Below are 14,588 nucleotides of genomic sequence, written 5' to 3'. Positions count from 1 at the left end.
TTCTGTGACTTGTTGGACTGTTATTATCTTGAAACCAAACTGCGCTAAAACGTTACAACAAGATTGGCAACATAAAAGGTATTAATCCTCAACTATTATAAAACTATTAAATGTGTTTATTACATGAAGATAAGACATGTTTTCTTTCGATGTCCTAGAAGTTACCACCAGTTTGAAATTACAGCAATCAACTCTCATTTAACAATTTAATCTTTAAAAGTGTTTTGTGGACTTGGAACATCATGTTTTGTATCAGATACAACTTGTTATACAGGGATGGGATGCCCACCAGGGGGAGTCTATGGCGCAGACAACGCCACTGAAACTTTTAGGGAAGATTAATTTGACAAGGTTTATGATCTCATTTTTTTATTGAAGGAGAGAGGGGTGCTCTTATTCTGGGGGAGAGGTTCTACCAAGCATTTGAGGGGGCGCACCATCGCCCTTGGGAGGATGGAAACCCCTGTGTTATGCATTAGTCACCAAAATTTTTAACCTTATCACACACACAAAATTTTAAACCCTCGTAGAAATCTACACTTTTAAAAAGTTTACGTGCTAACACCTCTCTCTCTCTGTCTTCCTCTCTGTATTTCAAAAAATTATTTTTATTGTCTTTCAAATGAGATGTAAATGCTGCCAACAACTTAATTAACACCGAGCGGTGTATGTAGAGTGTCAGAAGATCTTGAAGAAATAAAACAATAACAGATGAAACATCTTATAACGTCTGTTCTTTTCCCGTTTGTGCTTCAGAGACTAGTTGTTGGCTCCTTATCTGGCGTGGGGGCCCGCACCTGGAGTGCTGGTCCTTTTCTTCTGCTGACCCAAGGAATCACGAACGTACACATGCCAGCACCTATGAGTAAAGCCCCCGCAAGGTAGAAAGGGAGGTCATAGCTTCCCGTCCAATCATATACAGAACCTAAAAATCGAAGTTGATGAATTTCAAAAAAGCAATTCTGATGTTAACACGCCATACTTCTTTGTATGCCTATTTAATGACACATTTTTGTTAACTAAAAAATGATAACTATTGAAATTTGAAGATCAAAATCTTTCGCGAATGTTAATCGTTAATTGCGTACAATATAGTAATCAAAAGTTAGTGTGTGCCGCCAACACTCGCCAAATGAAGGGAAACTATAGAGTTGGACGGCTGGAAGGAAATACATATCTTAGTACGAAAAGCGGTTTCAAATTATCATTTATTTGAGACAAAAAACGACTTTTCAGCATCTGAGTGTAACCAAAAAGAGAGATGAACATTTCACAGGTTCAACATCAGAAATTTCAACATTCCTCGGCGAACTGTTTCTTATGTACGGGACATATATACGAACTTGCATATGTCTTTCCAATTTGTAGGGATATTACTCATATTTTCCATAAAAATGTATGCATCAAAAGATAGTATTTAATCAATAAGAGTATGTTACCGAAGATCCTGATGGAAAAAAGTCTCAGTATTTTAAGGAGAAGCGAAAGTGTAATAGCCTAGATATGTTTTTTTTTAATGAGTTAAGTATTTAATTGTTTATTTTTTAAACCTAATCTTCAAAAGTGTTCACGAAGCCCTTGGATAAAATCATATGAACCATTAAATCAATCACAAATATGCGTTTAAATTTACTCAGATTCTTGCATACAACGTATTTTTGCATTGGTGCGAATGCTTATTTCCTAATTTTGAGCATTTCAGAAAAAATGTGAAGAAAATATGGTTACGTAGGAGTTGATCTATAATCTTTGCATCGATTCCAAAAAAATTGTCTAAAACTAGCATCGATTGCGTTTTAAGAATAAAATGCTAAATTATAAAATTTTATGTAAACGAAATTGTTATTATTTTTCCTCAAGGTTCAAATAACATTCTGACTTTTTATTCATCTCAAAGTGACTTTATCAATACGTGAAAATATGACTGAAGTATAACTACTTTCCTAATTCTCGTGATAGACCTGGAAAGTTTTTTTCTAGTGAATTTGATATGTGATGTGTTTTACGTTTTCATTATTGCTTTTTTATTTGGTGTTTCGTTTTTGTCAATCGTTAAGTTTTGTATTACTTAGATTGTTCTAGTAACATAAACAAACAAATTTGCAAAATGTATCTCAACCTGGTTGGCTTTAATATGTCTCGTGAAAAAGTCAGGGAGCTTCAAAAACACTAAAATGTAATTAAGGAATACTTTTAACAAAAATTTTTCCTGACTAATGGTTATTCGGGAAACATGCGTTTCAGATTTAAAAATAGAGTTACCTGCGAGTGGCGGCCCGATGATCGAGGCAAAGCCCCGGAATAAACACAGAAGACCGAAAGAATTGGTTAGACGGTCCAGTCCAACCATTTCCACCAGAATGATAGACGTCAGTGAGATGTAAGCAGCTGAAAAAGAGTAGACCTTCATCACACTGAGCAGCAACTCCGTAACACATTTCAAAGCAGCATGGAATAAAACCTTTAAAATTTTCCATTGCTTATTTGTTAAAGTATGACAAGTATTAATGTTAAATTAAAAAAAAAAGATCCTGATGGACGATCTCACTCTAAAAAAAAAATCCGAAACCTATTTTGATGTAACGGAAATGTTCCTGGAATGAACGGAATCCTTTCGTCAAAAGCATTTTCTTATCTATTCTATAAAGTTTTTCATTTCTCCAAAGGAACATTTTTGATGCTGAGCTCAGAAGCGTTTTTGAAAATTTCATGAACCGCAGCTGCCCTATATGTTCAAAAGCGTTTCCGGATTTTTTTTTACAGTGCATATTAAGATGAATCTCTAGGAAAAGAACACATAAGTTTAAACGCATTTATTTTTTTTACAGTTGCGACTAAGCTTTCTTGACAGCGTTATGAAAGCTTTCAAGTTAACCTTGCCCCAACAGTAGAACATGGGGAAAGCAAAGAAAAGGGAAAATAATCACAACTACTAAGTTTTGCTAGTCCTAGAAGCAGAATCAAGGGAGAAAATTGAAAATCCTTTAAGGAACCTTGCTTGCTAAAACCAATTCTAAGTATTTTATTCATCAACAAATATAAACGTGCAACAGATAATTTTTTTTAAACATTGTTATTTCTGTCGTTATCAGCCCAATTATTTTTAATTCAGGCAGAATGAGCGGCACAGTTTGAAAAGAAAAGAAAGTACAATGCTTAGAATTATTCATTACAACCAATTCAGAAAACAACCAACTAAAGAGAAAGTTTAAAGCGAAATGTGACAAATTCTCTACCATTCCTGTCAGATAAGAAAATGTATTTCTGTACATTGGTTAAAGTATTTCACGCATTGAGTTTTTTCCTTTACAAATATTTTCTCCTGATAAAACTGGGGTAACTATATTCTTAGCATACCTAAACCTGGCAGCGTCGTAGTATACAATAGTCAATATTGATTTACTTTAATTAACAAATCACATTCAGCACGGTATTCACCTACATGGCAGCTGTACATTTCATCAAACAACATTAAAGACAATGTAAGTTATTTTTTGAGGCATTTTGGAAATTCGATTAAGAAATATTACTTACAGACAAAGACACTGAAAAACACGCATGCAGTAACTATGGTAGCATATGAATTACAAAAAGGCACCGATAGTGTGGCAATCCCACTGACGAAGAGGCACATGTTGTTGACGTCGAGGGCTTTGACGCCCGCTTTGTCCACCACCCACCCGAAGACAAGACGACCAATCAGATTCGTGATGCCGATCACGGATAGAAGAAACGCAGCAGCATCCTTGGCGATACCTTTCTTCACTGAGCTGTCTGTAACATAGACAAAGGGTACGTAAAATCCCATCATCCCGAGGACATTGGCGAGACACATCAACAGGAAAACAGGCTCTTTCAACAGGGAGAAGTCAAGGGCCTCACGCAGTGTATGCTTCATGCTGGGTGGGAGTTTTGGACACCACTTGGGACAACGTTTCTTTAATGACATTGTGGTTTCTACCTGTAAGACATAAACTGTTAGCACTTCAAGATGTGGTTGATGAAGGTGCCCAACCTCCAATGTCATTTTTCATAACTTTTATTACATTTTAGTACTTTTTTTTAACAAGCATAATGATATTACACATTTACATAAGTTTTTCAATATCTTATACAAGGTCTAGCTATTAATTTCCAGGACTGACGTAACTATAGCAGAACAAAAAGCCGGATGAAGGCGCTAATGATTGCATATTGAATAGCGTTTTCTTGCGCATGTGCAGTGCAATTGGCGTCAATCTAAAGTAAGTGGTTCTCGTGGAAAAGCGCAGTAAAACGTAGCTCTCAAATTCCTGTGGTCGAAGTGAAAATGGAGGAAAGAATTAACATTAAATTTTGCTTCAAATTGGGCAAGATAGCTGCAGAAATATACGAAATGTTGAAACAAGTTCACTTGAACTTTTGAATGGTTTAGACATTTTCGGTACGGGCGTAAAAGGGTCGATAATGATCCACACATGTCGGTCGCAGTCCGTACGCACGTTGGAAGGAATTCAAAAAGGTCGCATTAGGGTAACAGGAATTGAAGAGCTACGTTTTAGCGCCTTCCCACGAGAACCACTTACTTCAGAATGGCATGGCCCCGATTACACTGCGCATGCGCAAGAAAACGTTCTTCGATGTGCAATCATTAGCGCCATCTTCCAGCGTTCCGTTCTCTTACAGTTACGTCAGTCCTGGAAGTTAATAGCCGGACCTTGTATTATTTCTTTCATGATGATACTGAGAAGATGATGGTACTGATGATGGTATGATGTCACTGATAACTAGAAACGAAAACCTAAAACAGTTTTAATGATCCCCCATAAACTTGCCTTTTTGGCATTGAAGATTAGGTACCTTCGTCATCGATATATTAAGAAGTCCAACGTTGTTTTTTATTTTTTTTATCTTACATTATTAACCGAAATTCAACCAACCAACTGTATTCTCATGTTTCATAAGCTTTTGAAAACCAAAACGGAGGTCCATTGAAGGTATTTTCAAAGCCCAATAATAAATTTTTCCATGCTTAAAACCATTATCTGACCTACTGTAACATATGGGAGTGAAGCAAGGACCATGACTAAGGCTCCGGGGCAAAGTTGGATGATATGCTCTCTGATCCTACGCCAGATATATTTACATTGAAAATGGATAGTTAGTACTGTCAGACTTCCAAAGAGGATAATGGAAATAATCCCTTACCTCATCATCGGACTCGTCTTGAGGTATTGTGGTGACGCTCTGCATGTAAGATCGAATGTCCGCCTTGGACTGTCGGTACTGAGGAAGGTTTACAATGCTTCCGCTGTAGAAAATGTCCTTGCGATAAAGGGGCCGTACTACATCTTTTCGACTAGACAGGCGTCGCTGCTGCCTACGGGCCGCAGACCAGGATTCTCCTCGCGGTCCTCCCTGCAGTAAAGGTGTGGCATTGTTGTTGGAGGATGGAGCAAGTGCAAAGGTTGAAGCAGGCATAGCGGCTGGCATTGTGAAGCGACGTTGGAGCTCCTAGAACAAAAGAAGACAAATATTACCTTCATTACAGTAAACTGTAACAAAAAAAATTACGTCTGAAACTAACCAATAAGTGTTAATTTTATTTCCGTTAAAATGCATCAATAAAAAAAACATATTAATTTCTGAATATATTAACCAGTGACATTTTAAAAATTGTACAATTAAACAAAGAATATACTTTTTTTTTTTTTTTTTTTTTTTTTAAAGAGAAGAATGCAGCAAGAACCAGTTGCTTTCTCAGCACTGTTACTGTACTGATTGTGAAAACAGTTTTACAGAATGTCTTTTTTTTTCTTTTAAATTTGGATTTAATGCAAGACGGGCCGGACGATAAAATTGTTCAGCAGTTTTAAATGGCTTGGCGACAGTCACATATTATCTGCAGAATATAAGAAAAAGCTATAAATCATACGAAATCCGAGATTCGGGAGGTTTTTTTTTTTCATCCTTCCAGGCTACTTCTGCGTATAAAAACCGATGTACAAATGCTTCTTTTTTTTTTTTTTTTTTTTTAAACAGTGAGAGATTTCTGTAGCTCTGAGTGATTTTTCTCAATAATATTGTCAGTACCAAAGCATTAATACCCTTTTGTGTGAGCTGCATATAAGTATTTGTTCTTTCGAATACGTTACAGCGTCGTTGCAAATAGTTCTTATATTATTAAAGTTTAAAATTTTTCTAAGTTCATATTCGGTTCTTCGTTGCTGTTATGACTCAACAACATTATAGTTATGCTATGCGGGCCAAAAACGCAATCTATTACGCAAATAAATCTTAATATTTCCATTGTGTACCATTCATAACTATTCAGTGCTATGTTTCTTCAAAGTCACATGCATTGGTTCTTATTTTGAACAAGATCATTGGATAATGAAATCTCACATATAATCCGCAAGAGAAAGATAGAAATTGAAAACAGTGAACACTTACATGAAATACACCGCTGGCTCAGTCAATTCCAGCCGAGGACTGCAGTTTCGTGCTTATTAGCACTCATCAGCCCGGCATAGGACTAACTGAGCTGAGTGCTAATTCTATATTAGCTACCAGTTTGTTTAGCACTCTTGGCTTCCTTAAGAGGTTTTCCACCTCCAGCTCAGTTAGTACTATGCCGGGCTGATGAATGCTAATAAGCACGAAACTGCAGTCCTCGGCTGGAATTGACTGAGCTGGCGGTGTATTTCATGTATTTCTGCCTTAGCCCTGGCTATAGGGCGGTAACTTACTGAGTGAACACTTAGTTTCGTGTAGAGCAGGGGTTCTCAAACTTTTAGACATTGCAACCCCCTTTTTAGATTTAGTATTTTGGGGACCTTCCCAGAAAGTTTTAATTCTGTCTAAACCCTAAAACAAGAACTGAAAAACCTACTTAAATGGTTAAGTTTTATCCTTAGAAACACAAGCGACTAGTAAAAGAAACATGAATTTTTGTCTCTTGAATTATTTTATAATAAGAGAAAGTAGTAGACCGAACAGATTTTATAATCTTGCAGTAGTTTTATGACAGCTATTGCTGTGTTTTCAATAAAAACACAATAATAAATTCTTTTTTTTTTTTTTTAATTTTTCTTCCACATCTCGCAACCCCCTGGACACACCCCGTGATCCCCTGGGGGTCGCGACCCTCCGTTTGAGAACCCCTGGTGTAGAAACACTTCTTAATATGTAGTTTGCCATTCTAACTGCACAAGATATAACAGAAACTTTACTACGTAACAACCTATCAACTTAAGTGCAAAAAGTAATGAAAACTCCTCCCCCCTCAATAACATCTCTTCTAAAGTGTTTAAAACGTTAATTTTTTTTTTTTTTTTTGAGCAATCACATTGCTTATTGTTCTCACTTGACGGTTTTGATGCCTTATGATTTTATTTTTCCACCGCCTCCCTCTGCAGCACCACCGTCGACCGGCCCCACGATGCTGTTCCTCTTGCGAAAACCGTCTCCAGGTTGCGTCCATGTCCTACACACACAAATGCATACATGCACACCTACACACACACACACATACACACATACCCAAACACTCATGCCTGCACACAGACACAAACACACACACCTACATATACACACACTCACACACGTGATTGCGAAAAACATAATTTGAATTCAAGATGTCAAAATTCAACTTATTTATTTTTTTTTTCAATTCAGTAAATTTCCGATTATCCAGGGAATTGAGTGACACAAATGTCGCGGATAATAAAAATCGCGGATAAACCGCAACTTATCTACTTCAAAAACTTGGCTGTATTGATGCATAATACTTTCTATGAACAGCGAAAATATATACAGTACAGTAAAAATGTTTTGTACTTCTACCCAAACGAACTTCACATCAATAAAGAACAAGTGTACGTAGGATGAAGAAAGCGCAATAAGTAAATAAATAAGCAAATAATAATAAAAATAACAACCGAGTTTAAATTTACAATTTTTCAACAGGAAAAAAAACAGCCATCGGTATTTCTTTTTTTCCCCCGAAAAATATCCATTCCTCATCGTTGATTTACTCGCAAATAAACTACCCCGCGGAGAATCCGCTTGCGGATAACTGTACTTCGTTCTTCGTTATTTTGCATAAAGACACAATGTACTTGAATAATACACTGTATAACCAAACAATCGACGCACTAAGAAGGAGTTATCAGAATGAAACGAACTTATAAACACAGAATGGACACATTGATATTAGAAAGTGATAACAAAATGAAAGGAAAATGGTCATTTATTAGCTGGAATGAAGGTTTAAGTACGATTAAGTAAGTTGAGCCACCTCTAGCGTGAATGTCAAGGTGATATGGTTGAGCATTGAGGCATAGCCGTCCTGTACAATGTCCTACGTCGTCTCGTTTCAAAGTTACGACAAACACGACGCTAATTCGATCAAACTCATAGGCTGCCCAATTGACCGTCTCAAGTGATCCCTGATATGCTCGATTTGTGACAAATCGGGGCATTGCGAAAGCCAGAGAAACTGATAGTTTGGAAGAAGTATTCCCCTACGACCTTGCTGTGTGTGACTGAGCATTGTCCAGTTAAAAAATGGCGCCGCCATGAGTGGCAACACATGTGACGGAAGCATGACACAAGCGTATCGTTTGGCTGTCACAGTGCTGTGAATCAATGTAAGGGATGACCATGTTTCGTATACACTAGCAATTCATAACGTCTCTCCAGCTGCGGGTGTGGTGCACCACTGAAAAGTAAAGGCCTTATTAGGGCATTCACACTGTCGCCCCCACTTAATGGCAGTTCATTTATCGGCCATCCGTCCCGTCCATACCGTTTTTTGACGTGACGGACTGCCGACAAAAACAGAGTAGCATTCACATACGTTCACCGTACATCAATCACGTGGCTGAAACCACCCACCAGGAGGGAACCAATGAAATGCTGTCATACTTTTGACGGCCTGTCAAATATCAAGGTTCTTCTGATTGAAACCGGTCCCATTCAAGATGGCTTGCTGTCATGGCAACCAGCAAAGAAAACCTGTTTCGGGGGGAAAATCTCGGGATGGACATAACGGACGGCCGTAGTGTGAACAAGCCCTTAGAGCAGTGTCGAGTTCGACGGGATTTGACAGCAACCGAATGAATCCAAATCGTCTTTAACGATGAATCTATATCGAAATTGGGCAATTAAGACATTTTTGTACGCTTATGGAGAAACACGTTGTGAACTCCCAAATAGTGCCTTTGCTTTCCGGTGTTACATCGCACCCTCAGCTGAGGTGATGTTATGGGATGCTGTCATATACGAAGCATGGTCACCCCTAAAATTGATCCACATCTCAATGACAACATAACGGTACGTTAGTGTCATGCTTCAGTTTCATGTGTCAGAGCATTCATGGCGGGGCTTCTTGTAGCCATTTTTTAACGGACCAATTGTCGGTCACACACAGCAGGACTGTCAAGAGATTTCTTCTTCCATATTGTCCCCTTTTCTGGCCTGCGCGATGAATTTATTTGTCACAAATCGAGAATATCTAGGATTACTTGAGACGGTAAATAGGACAGCCTATGCGTTTGTTAGTACTGGCATGTTTACAGTAACTGTGGTACGATGTGACATAAGAACATGCTACAAGACTTAAATCCCCAATGCTCGCCTGTATCGCCTCGTACAATCACACCAGATGTAGCTCAGCTGGGTACTAAAACCTCCATTATTTCCAATTCTTCGAGTAATGAATGATAATTTTGCTTTCAATTTAATTACTGACAAGCAAAGGTTATATCAATGTAGCCCTGACGCATATTAAATTAATTGTCATTCTGACAACTCTTTCTTGGAGCGTCAATTTTTTTGTTATAAAATCTAGAATATACAAACACATAAAGTACAACATAAAAACCATAATAAAAAGTACGTATATAATTTACTTTTCATTGACGCTTAAATATTTCACATAATTACATTTTTTAACCGTTGTCTCTGCTAGTTAATGAACCAGCATTGCAATTTTTAAAATTAAAATTGTATAGCTACTTCATTCTAAGACAATTTTCTCGATACAGCTCTGTGAATCCGCTACCTTGACATTAATGTGGCTGTGACTTATCTTGATGGCGATAGGTTTAGAAGTCTTATCATCCACCAAGGCTCCAAGGGACGAGCCGTCTGCATGGGGTGATGCGTCCGGATTCAATCGTTGTACGGCATCCACGGAGCAACGCAGATGTTCTTCTGGTGTCAGGGCGGAAAGCAAGGAACTGGATTTAGGCTCCTAAAACCACACGAGAATAAACCTATGAGCGTATTTTACTACATTTTACGACAAACAGGGTGATTAATCCAGTAAATGATTGCTTAAGTGAAATTTCATTTTCAGACATTCCTTTTATTTTTAAAACTAGCATTCGGTACGTGACGGTAAAATTTTTTTTTATTGATATTTTTAATTGTTGAAAGAAAGGGGAGACCCCATGTGAGGTTCTATTTCAGTTTTCAAATAATTTAAATGAAAAGATTTGCAGCAACCCAGTTAATGAACATGTCTACACTGTAAATCTTCTGACACCTTTTGAACACGGACAATGGGGTTGTTTCCTTCAGCCAACAGTAGTAATTTTTGTCACTGAAATTGATAGAATAAGCAAAAAAAAAAACATGGATCCAGAAAATACTTTCATTTTTCCAACAGTTATTTTTTAATTAATTTTTTAAAACGTCCGATCTTTCAAACAAGGCGTGGTCTTGATGACGTCACAAATGATGCAATTTGCCGCATCTTTCGACCGCGATTCCACGTTATGAAAATCAAGAAACGAATTAAAATTGCGCTCTACGATTACCATCAACCATATCGTTGCCAATACACGTGAGTAAAGATTTTTTTATTTTATTTTAAACCAATGATACCTTCGTACCTGCCATTTCTAGCTTAACCGGTGAAGGGTACTATGGTGGTTAAGGGGGAGAGAAAGAAACTGAAGGGAAAACTCTTGAAATACATATACATATCGTACATACGCACATACCTATACACACATACATACATATATATATATATATATATATATATATATATATATATATATATATATATATATATATATATATATATATATATATATATATATATATATATATATATATATATATATATATATATATATATATATATATATATAAATACATATACACACATATATATATACATACATATACACACATATATACATATACACACATACACACACACATACATATACATACATATACGCATATACATAGAAAAAAAACAGGGGGAAAAGGCTTGAAAAAGTTAGTAGGCTCGAGGTGCTGTGAATCAAATATTTTGCTCTGTGAATGGCATTTCATCATTTGTGATGTCATTGGACAGAAGCATAAACATTGAAAGCGTGCCGATTTAAGTAGTTTTTTTAAAATATTAAACTTAAACAAATTATTTAAAAAATGGTCAGATCCTATGTTTTTAAGCATGCTCTTTCAGAAAAAAAAATACTTTTAAAATTTTGGAAACGACCCGATTGTCTCCTTTCACAAAGCGCTTTGAGACACGAGTTTTGGAACAACTTTTGAAATGATTTTCAATTTTTTGAACACGCACACACGTACCTTCTTTTGGAACAATTTTACGGCAATTACGGCTATCTCTTTGATCATACCGGAGTAGTAATAATCAGTCTCATAGTTTTTGCTGCTACTTTTACACCAATCTTTAGAAGCAACTGTCAATCGCCGCCTGGCAATGGACGGTCTTCGACGGGAGAAAGCCATACGTTTTGATGACATTCGAGAAACCAACCGACAATGATTCCTTGAAACAAACTTTCCAGTAGTATTATATTCAGAGACACTATTGAAGTAATTAATTAAAGCTGCTGAAATTACATTCTTACGAAAGAAAGCGATAATATCGCAAGTGTGTCCAAATTAGTTCTCAATCTGTTCTCAAATGTGCCCTCAAGTTTTTCTCAAGTGTGCTCTCCAGCTTAACTTTTGCAAATAGGCTGAGCGGGACACATTCAAACAAACATTTCAGTGCACTTTCTTTTTAATGGAGCACATTTTAGTGCACATTGATGCACCTGGAATATTTTTTCTGAACTGAAGTGCTCCATAAGTGTTTCTAATGCTAACTGGGCAGTGTAGCATCTTTATGCTTTAATTTCTTCATGATTCATCAGAATGCAATTCAAGTGTATAACAGCCCCTGATCCAACGCCCCTGAAGAATTTGGAATGGGAACTTAGTGGATTTTGTGACCTTGACACATTTAACGGCCCCAGTTACCATTAGCGAACACGGAGGATCTTTGACCACTGGCATCAACCCGATATCCAGCCACACCTTCTATTTTATTATTTTTTTAATTTGAAAAATGTTTATCTTTTTAATGTTATTTTTTACTTGGATAACTTCTTTTTTTAAACTCATTAAGCAAAATTATTGCCTTAGATTCTCCTCTCAATGAAATTTTACACGAATTTGTTACTAGTTAAACAGACATTAAACAAATTTTTGATGATATTTTACTGAGTTTTATCTGGTGTCAACCTTGATATTATTAATCTAAATTAGTTTAATGTAGTATTTACTATTTTCAATTTTCCATTCCAACGTCGGGTTTCTTCTAATTTCGAGCAAAAGTACTATTAACTAAACCTTTAAAAGTACTATTATTTTCTTAGAGCAGGAATTAAAATGGAGCGAGCAAGTCCAATCATGGGCTGAGCAAAAGCTGACCCAAAGATCCCAAGTCACGTGACTCAACAACGACGGATGGTTGGCACGTTTTTCGTGAAACAAACGAAAGAAACTCGACTCTTCCAATGCTTTTCTTTGAAATCTATATCACGTGACTTGGGGGATCTTGGTTTCATGAATGGAAGTCTTCACTCCCTCCATTTTATTCCTCCTCAATGGTTCAAACATACAATGTTTGGACACCAATAACAAAAACTACCAAACAAATTAGGTTCAATCCGACTTACTTGGTCTAAGTTGAGCGTAGACTGGACCCCTGGTTCGGTATTGATGTGAGGAACTTTTAAGGGACCATCTTTAATAATGAGTATGTCACCCTCCAATTTCTCCTTGTTATCTGAAGATTTTTGAACTCCATTCATTGACTTCTTGAAAGGTTCAGCATCGAGAAACATAAGCAAACAATTATTGCCTGCATCTTAATTTTAAAAATGGTTTGACAAACAAGAAAATATAAGTAGGTATGCATAACCACAGCTTAAAATTCATCAGTATTATAAGCCAAAAATAAATTATTCAGGCGTAAGACGACAGTAATACCATGGTTTAAAGGAATAAAAAGTAATAAGGATGTAAGTGAAAAAATATGAATGTTAAAAAATACATTTGCTCACTATTACTGCAAATATATTTAAACCCAGTTCATTTAGAAGAAGGCAATTTAATTACGTTTTCTCGACGTAAATTTAAAAGAAAAAGCAGAACAAATAGCAAGACATAATATATGTTTTCATAAAGTGTCCAAAGCGAGAAGATAATTTTATTTAATTGAAATTTGTCGATGGATTTGAATTTAACAGCATTCGAGTCAAAATATGTTAAATTTATTTTTGATGAAAATGATTAATTTTTCGTCTAATCTATATAAAAAATATAAGCAGATACAACGCTGTTAGAATTCTAATTAAAAAATTGCTTATACAAGCTTCGGAGTTGCAATATTTGTGTGATTGCAAGAAATTCTTCAACGTAGGAAGTAAAGCAAAAAAAAAAAAAAGTCACACACTTAAGCTGAAAAAATTAAATGAGGGAAAAGCTATTATTGAACTTAAGAAAAACATTAATACCTAGTATTAAATTTCCTCTACATTTCTAACTTTGTATCATATTTTTTACATAAAAGCATGAAGTCCAAAAAGCATAAACCGCGTGTTATACTATTTTAACTGAAAATCAGAGCCATAAGGAAATTGAATTTCTTAACACTAATTTAGTTTTAGGAAAAATAAGCTATAATAAGGAAATTACTGTTAGACTATGAGCAAATTACTGTTTTTCTAGTTCTGAAAGCTAGAAAAAAAGTAACTTAAGTAGCTTCATGTATAACTAGATGAGAAAAAAAAAGTTTACAAGTTGGTTTTGTTCAAATTGTCTTATTCATTGATATGTGTTTTTAAAATTCATTTAATGCGTCATGTTTTCATAAAATCGTTTTAATGACCCACGCACACATGCAAATTACTAAACGGTTTCATGTAGACCCGGCGGAACTTCTCAAGCTTTCTCTAATTGACTTGCTGTGAGGTTGAAAACAATCGAGGCAATATAAATTTGATTTTTATGTGCAGTAGCGTCACTACCGGAGGGCGGAGGGGCTATCCACCCCGGTGACACACTTCTGGAAGGCAGAGGTGCCGACGAAGAGGAGTTCATGGCGCAGACTGCGCCATTGAAATTTTTAGGAGCGGGGTGTTTTGAGGGGCATTTTTCTCTTTTTTGGAGGGATCGATATTTAGGGGGGATGCCCTTGCTCTTAGGGGGTGGGCACCCTTGTGGAAGGTGACACCCAAAATTGTTTTAAGAGTTTATAAAAAGCATAAATATACTTCAATTCTGAAAATCCC

At 36.3% G+C, this 14,588-nt stretch overlaps 1 protein-coding gene across 1 annotated transcript in view; it reads right to left on the bottom strand.

The window, feature by feature from the left end:
• Positions 1-593: 593 nt before the first annotated feature.
• LOC129226786 (monocarboxylate transporter 12-B-like) overlaps positions 594-14,588 on the bottom strand; it is a 96,121-nt gene continuing 82,126 nt past the window's right edge. Inside the window, exons 5-10 of the mRNA XM_054861415.1 lie at positions 12,915-13,109; positions 10,046-10,237; positions 5,188-5,493; positions 3,535-3,961; positions 2,263-2,388; positions 594-925 (exon numbers count right to left, since the gene is read on the bottom strand). Coding sequence (XP_054717390.1) covers positions 753-925; positions 2,263-2,388; positions 3,535-3,961; positions 5,188-5,493; positions 10,046-10,237; positions 12,915-13,109 — 1,419 coding nt within the window. The 3' untranslated portion in view covers positions 594-752. The remainder of the gene's footprint in view (positions 926-2,262; positions 2,389-3,534; positions 3,962-5,187; positions 5,494-10,045; positions 10,238-12,914; positions 13,110-14,588) is intronic.

Source organism: Uloborus diversus, chromosome 7 (assembly GCF_026930045.1).
Source record: "Uloborus diversus isolate 005 chromosome 7, Udiv.v.3.1, whole genome shotgun sequence".
In the NCBI taxonomy this organism is placed as follows: Eukaryota; Metazoa; Arthropoda; class Arachnida; order Araneae; family Uloboridae; genus Uloborus; species Uloborus diversus.
Note: the sequence above shows the minus strand (reverse complement) of the source record. Positions and strands in the feature narration are given on the sequence as shown.